This window comes from Zeus faber, assembly GCF_960531495.2.
Source record: "Zeus faber genome assembly, chromosome: 17".
NCBI lineage: Eukaryota > Metazoa > Chordata > Actinopteri > Zeiformes > Zeidae > Zeus > Zeus faber.
Genome location: NC_137204.1, coordinates 15393284 through 15400783, shown reverse-complemented (window position 1 = coordinate 15400783; position 7500 = coordinate 15393284). Strand labels below are relative to the sequence as shown.

At 41.4% G+C, this 7500-nt stretch overlaps 1 protein-coding gene across 2 annotated transcripts in view; it reads right to left on the bottom strand.

Moving 5' to 3' along the window:
• Window positions 1-7500, bottom strand: part of rgs3a (regulator of G protein signaling 3a) — a gene marked incomplete at its 5' end in the record, with an annotated part of 137914 nt that overhangs the window by 86961 nt on the left and 43453 nt on the right. For both annotated transcript variants that reach the window (XM_080018317.1, XM_080018316.1), the window contains 6 exons: window positions 2349-2426; window positions 3244-3575; window positions 3786-3825; window positions 6455-6902; window positions 6994-7099; window positions 7307-7388. In XM_080018317.1, the coding sequence (XP_079874443.1) occupies window positions 2349-2426; window positions 3244-3575; window positions 3786-3825; window positions 6455-6902; window positions 6994-7099; window positions 7307-7388 (1086 nt within the window). The remainder of the gene's footprint in view (window positions 1-2348; window positions 2427-3243; window positions 3576-3785; window positions 3826-6454; window positions 6903-6993; window positions 7100-7306; window positions 7389-7500) is intronic.

Sequence of the window (7500 nt, the reverse complement as noted above, 5' to 3'; positions counted from 1 at the left end):
TGTTTTTAGGAACCACATGATGAAGCCAAAGGCAAATTTCCACTTTGTGACAATGGCATTAATTAACAATATATATATATATATATATATATATATATATATATATTTTTTTTTTTTTTTATTAAAATGTAATTGTTGATCGCAATTATTTGTATGCCAACAAAATGATTAATGCTTTTTAAAAGGATGTCTCCTAAAATACACTTGCCAATTACAGAGGATTATGTGTGTATGTATACAGACATACACAAAACACACACACACACACACACACACACACACACACACACACACACACACACACACACACACACACACACACACACACATACTTTTGTCTCAAGCTTGTTTTCCTTATTATCTGATTGCCCTACTGCCTGCCATAGAGCAGAATTCACTGCTGTCAAAATCAGGCATGAGAACGTAACCTGACATCCAAAAAACCGAGCGTCTCTTTCCAACAAGGCTTGTGAATGCGTCTCTGTTCTGCAGCAGAACATTTCCTCCTTCCCTCTGGGAATCAGAGAAGGACAGACACTCACCAAATGTCTCCTTTCAAGTCAATTGCTTAAGATATTTGTTTTAACTCAAGCCTGCATAGATTTAACTCGACAGGCTTGTATTAGGCTTTTATTGTACAGGCAGTGTGTGTGTGTGTGTGTACAAAGCACAAGTACTGTACAATAAAAAGCCTTCCTGTGTACCTTATAAATACTGGGATGTTGAGTGTATTCTGTGTGAAACAGTGTGCGAGGTAAAATTCCTGCCTCCCATCATCCAAACAGCACCTCCCCAAAATCATAAACATACATCTTCCTCTCTCAGGTCACTGACCAGCTTCACTCACACATGCGCGCACACACGCACGCACGCGCACACGCGCACACACACACACACACACACACACACACACACACACACACACACACACACACACACACACTTCCTTTGGACAATATTATGACAATGACTGGCCTAACTGGCTCATCCTCACTCTATACAGCATGTCCCATTAAAAGTAACCCCTACAGTACCCTTTTCTAGAATCATGTTTATGTATATATATCTATCACTATATATATATATATATATATATATATTAAGAAAAAAAAATATATATATATATATTTTTTTTTTTCTTTTTTCTTTTTTTTTTTTTGCTTTTATAACTTTTATCTTTTATTTCTTTATATATTATTTTATACCTACCTGATCTCCTTTTACTAAAATGCTCATGACTGCCTGATCTACTTTTACTTGTTTTAAGTAACGTTCCATGAGAATTCAAAAATTTTAATTGGTGTTGATACTGGACCCTGTATATTGCTGGCTGCAGCTATATTTATTATTATTGTTATTATTATTATTATATAATTTTTCCTTAACATTTATCCTGAGCGTGTACGATACATTAGATAAAATAATTAGATAAGATTGTACGTTTGTATTTCATGGGAGGCTTACCGTTTGAGAAACCCACAGGGGCTGGTATTGCAAATAACCATTTGCTATAATTACTGTCATGAAATTGTCAATGTCATTGTGTCTGTCCCTAGGCAAAAAAATAAATAAACAGACATACAAACAAATAAATAAGTACAAATGAATAAATAAATAAACAAACAAATAAATAAATGCAAATATATAAATACAAATATATATACAGTGTGTATATATATATATATATATATATATATATATATATATATATATATATAATTGTCTTGGCCTTTAACTTTGTGCCCTGTGTTATAATGTTTCTTTAACACACAAACACACACACGCGCACACATATATATATATATATATATATATATATATATATATATATATATATATATATATATATACTGAGTGGTACCTTGACTTACGACTGCATCTACTTACGACTAATCCAAGATACGAGTAGCAATAGTCGCTAAAATTTGTATCGACTTGCGACCGACTGCTCCAAGATACGAGCGTGGAAATTTGCAGTTGGCGCGTCGGCGGCCAATCAGCAGGCAGTCAGCAGCCAGTCAGCGGGTGACCTACATGGTGTGTGCACGTAGTTCGTGGCTTATCGATATTTTTTTCATATTCACTGTGTTTGTGCTGTGTATTTTGTTTATTTTCACCCTTCATGATGAGTCCCAAGAAGAAGGATGATGGGAAAATGAAAAAGGCAACGACTCCCATTGAAACTAAGAAGGAAAGCATAGAAAAATGAGCGAGGTGTATATGGGAAAAATTGCTTCGACGTACGACTGTTTTAACATCTGACCGTTCTTATAGAACGCATTACATCATCAGATCATTACTATATCATACACACACACACACACACAAACTCATATGTCGCTACACACCTTGAGAGAGTGGTGCTTGCTCTCGTGTAGGATCATCTCCTCAGATACGATGAGCGTGCGGCTGCACAGGTCCAGCGGCTGCTCAAAGGCAAAGAGAGAAACATGAACAAAAAGTAAAAATCGAATAGAAATAAATCACCATTTTTGGAAAGGTATTGAGATAAATACAAATATACAGAATATACAAAATGTGATACCATGCATAGCATCATTTATTATTATGGGTATATAGGGTATCAATTATAAATATGAATTATAACTACATACTAATTAGCTCATAACGTTGTTAAAAATGGTTCACGTCCAGTAAAGGAAAGACAGTTTACAGTAGGCCTACCAACTGCAGTTCGGTCCCCAAATCCAGCAAAGACATTGTTTAGAGCAGAGAAAGGGCAGCGCACAGGACGCACGGCCACAGTCGAGTCTTTAAAGTCTTTCGAGTGTGGGGTCGTACAATAAAAAAAAAAAAAAAGAGGCTGTTGCACGGTGTGCGGGAAAGCCACTTCCTTTCGGGGACCGGGGTGTGCGGAGGCTTTTTCACAGCGTGCATGTGTCAGAGCCTCGGGTGGTGGTTTGCGCTTATCGAGCGGACACCTCTAGATGCGATGTTGTGCATGTGGTCGAGGCTACAGTTTCAAAATGAATGAGCAGGAAGTAACGCCACAGGCTGTGAACTAACTGAAGCTTGAATCGGTATACTCTGTATGTAAGATAAGATGAGATGAGATGTTATCACATCCATTGATTGAGATACAATTCAATTTGATCACAAGCTACTGATGACAAAAGTTACACAACTACACAAACACACACACACACACACACACACACACACACACAGCCGTGACTTCCTCCTCTCTTCCCTTCACATGGACAGAAAAACTAAAATACCCACCTGAACAAATATGGGGAAGATAAGGATCTTGGGGGCCACTTTGACGTAGCCGTAGTTGGTGTGGGACGTGTGGGAGTGGACGATGGTGCAGTTCTGGTAGTTGGCGAAGTTGGCGTTGTGCGTCTGGTAGCCGGCAGGCGGGGCGGCGCCGGTCACGCCGGAGGTGTTCTTGGCCGTCTTGGCGTTGGCGGAGCGGCGCAGGAAGGCAGTGCGGCTCGAGAACCCACCGCCGGCTCCGCCTCCGCCTCCGCCACCGGCGCCCCCGGAGAAGGCGTCGCCAGAGCCCCCCGGCGGCGGGGACATAGTGGCCTGTCGCGTGGGGTACAAGCGAGCTGCGGGGGCCCGGAGGGAGCGGCAGAGGAAAGACAGACGGAGGACAGGAAGGCTCAGGGTGGGGAACTTTGCAGAGGAGAATGCTCCAAAATGAAATGCCAGGTTATTTTTGAGTATAAATTTGACAACGAACAGCCGACCGCCACGTTCAATCCGAGGCTGTTTCAATTATGCAAAATGTGAGAGGAAGTCAAAATGCACATCCTTACCCAGCGTGCCCTGATTATCTTGGTAGACAGGCCTCAAAATCTAGGGGTAAAAATATGAATGTAAGTAGGCCTGCCACATACAGACAAACTTTGAATGTTTAAAAGCTACGATAACATCTCTTTTGGAATCAGTCATATATGCCTTCATGGATGCCGAATCGCTAATGAATTTAAACTTCTAAACAAAATAACTGCAGTTGAAAGAAGCTCAATCTAGAAGAGGAGGAGGAGTAAAGTAAGAGAATAGGAGGAGGGAGCAGCATCATACATTAAAATAATTCTAACAAAATAATAAAAACACCCCACATGCCAAAGACATGCATTATTATGACATATTTATTATTCTTATTTATCTCGGTCTCTCTCTAACTCATCGACACGCCCAGTCTCTTTTTACGTCGACCTTATAACATGTCACATACACAATAACATTTTTGGGGCCCTGCAAAAAAGGTCAATAATAGCAGATTTTAAAGTCTCCCGATATGTTTTGATATCATCAAACTTGAATTATTGGTGAAAGTTTTCACCAATGTAATTATGTTATACATATTATTTACTGATATAGATGTTCACGATAAAATAACAGCATTGCCTTGAAACAGGTTAAATTTACTTATTTATGTTAATAACCTTAGGTTATTTAAGTTTATATATATATATATATATATATATATATATATATATATTTATATATATATATACATATATATATATATATATATATATATATATATAGGGATTCTTTGCATCATTCTTCCTCTTTCAAATCTAAAAAATATTTGATAATATGCTTATAGACTACTTTCCCAGTTCATTGAAGATTGAATTATCTCACACACGCACGCACGCACGCACACACACACACACACATACACACACACACACACACACACACACACGCACACACACACACACACATTTGCACACTTCAGATGTACAGTATATATATACTTTTTTTGGATATAGAATATCCAGTACATATTTTCTTGGATGTACAGACTTGATTTTATCTATTTTGCACGGAATGTTTTTTTCCCATTGTACTGTCCCAATTTCTATTTCTATTTCTATTTCTATTTTCATTCTATTTTATTTTTATGCAATGTTATATTGGAAATTACATTGTTTTTGCTGCTAAAAATGTGCACGATCTCTACAGGCACTGCCACCTTGCATTTCACTGCATAGGTGTATGCATGTGACTAATAAAAATCTTGAATCTTGAACACACACACACACACACACACACACACACACACACACACACACACACACACACACACACACACACACACACACACACTTCAGATGTATAGTATATATATACTTTTTTTGGATATAGAATATCCAGTATATATTTTCTTGGATGTACGGACTTGATTTTATTTTTTAATACACGGAATGTTTTTTTTCTCATTGTACTGTCCACATTTCTATTTACATTTCTATTTTCATTCTATTTTATTTTTATGCATTGTTATATTGGAAATTACATTGTTTTTTGCTGCTAAAAATGTGTACGATCGCTGCAGGCACTGCCACTTTTCCATTTCACTGCATACGTGTATGCATGTGACTAATAAAAATCTTGAATCTTGACCACACACACACACGCACGCACGCACGCACGCACGCACGCCTACACAGCTTGATATGACACTTTTAGCCATGAAAGAAGGACGGACAGACAGATAAAGAGAGACAAAGCGAGAGACAGCAGACAAAGGGAGATTCTATCAACATGCTGTACACGTGGGCTGGAAGGCTCATTGGTCGACCGGTGTTCGACATGAAAAGGTTCAAAAATATGAAGACTTCGATGCCTATTCAGAATTGCAAATGCTGCAGACTTAAGGTCCCCAAAACACTGGCCAGTGTGGCTGCTTGATGGTTAGTATTATAAAGTCCATGCTGTTAGATTAGGAATTCAGTTCAGAGCCTTTTGAATTCGTTGAGTTTGCTTTATTGTGCTTTTATGATGATGGCTTTTCTTCCCCATATACATGATGTTTTCTGATCTTATACAGGCGACGTGTACATGTTCTAAGTGTGTAATGCAGCGGCACAGTCTTGAAATTGATCTTTTTTTCTTTATAGGTTTTCAGTGCATATGTAGTATTCTCTCTTTGTAAGAGGTCGACCACAACTAATTTCAATTGCAACCATCGATATCGTATCAAATGCACACCATTTACAATTTATAAATGACAAATATTTGACTATACTATTAAAAGCAATAAATGTACCCCAATACATCCCTTGTTATAATTAGATGCCCCACCGCTTGTATGAGTTGAGCCAAAATGCCAACTAACGTGAGAAAAACTACAGCCTGGGTTAAAATGTACACTCAAAAACTGTATTAAGGAGATGTATCAATAAGTGTCCTTAAAGAAAAAAACAAATGGTGCCCATGTATTCGAAACACTACCGTATAAAAGAATATACACAGACTTATAAACAATGTTTGACCTCCCACAGCACAGACTGGGATGACAGCGGTGGCTCAAATGGCCCGGACATGTCTGCCGGTCCATCTATCTCGCAGCGTCGGGGATATAAGGTAAGGAAACATATCTGGGGTGAGCCAGCAGGTGGCCCTGGTGAGGATGAGGAGGGGGGTGGAGGAGGTGATGGAGATGCAGCCCCCCGGCAGTCTGCGGTACCTGGCTTCCGGGGTTGATGGGGGCCAGTATGATGTAGTTGTCCCCGTTGGAGGCCTTCACCCGGGTGCCCTTCAGCGTGGCCGTGTGCGGGTGATGGAGCTGGCCCCTGGGCGTCCCGTCCAGCTCTTCGGCCGACCCCAACCGGGCCCCCCACCCCAGGCCCCCTGCGCCCATGCCGCCGCCGCCGTCGACGCCACAGCCCGCCTCGGAGCCGTTGACCAGCAGCCGGCGGGCGGTGCTGGTGCGGTGGTGGGCGGGCAGGGGCGGCACGGCCGGCGGCGTCTTGCCGCTGCCGGCGTCTGTTCCACGCTTGCGGCTGGGGGGCGAGGGGGCGTCGTAGTTGGAGGTGGAGGGCTTGTAGGAAGGGCGGTGGATGAGGCCCTCAAAGTTGGGTTTGGCTGAGGGGCCTGTGCGCCATACCACCACTGTGATTTCATTGGCGCTATTTCTACAATAAGAGAGAGAGAGAGAAAGGGGGCGGGGCTGTAAACACTGCTGTGACATGTTTGTTATTACGACCATGTGAAGCGCAAGGTTACCTGATAGCGTGCGCCAGGTCCGCACATTTCCATTGCTCCACCGGCTGACCATTGAGCTGCAAAAGAGTGTCCAAATGCTGTAGACCCGCCTGGTCTGCTGGACCCCCTGCAAGGCGTGCAAATTCCAAAAAAATTGTGATTGGAAAGACATAGAAACAAACAATCGGACGGACAGCATGAAGGAGAAAGGAGGATATAGGAGGCGATTTGATCAGATTTGTGGTCGAGACTTGGACTTGAATTCGCAGGATATAGGATATGATATAAATCAATACAAAACGGGTAAAGCAGACTCTGGGAGTTTGACACTCACCCGGATCAACGGCCTGGACCCTCACGGGGGAATCAGAGCAGATGGTGAATCCATAGCCATCCTTTCCTCGAAGGATGATCACCTGTGCGACACACACAAACAAGCATGAGACGGATTGGTCAGTTGAGGGGAGGCATGGATCCTTCTCACTACTCATCATCCTCTTAAGGGCGCAGCCAGTCAAAGTGTCAATG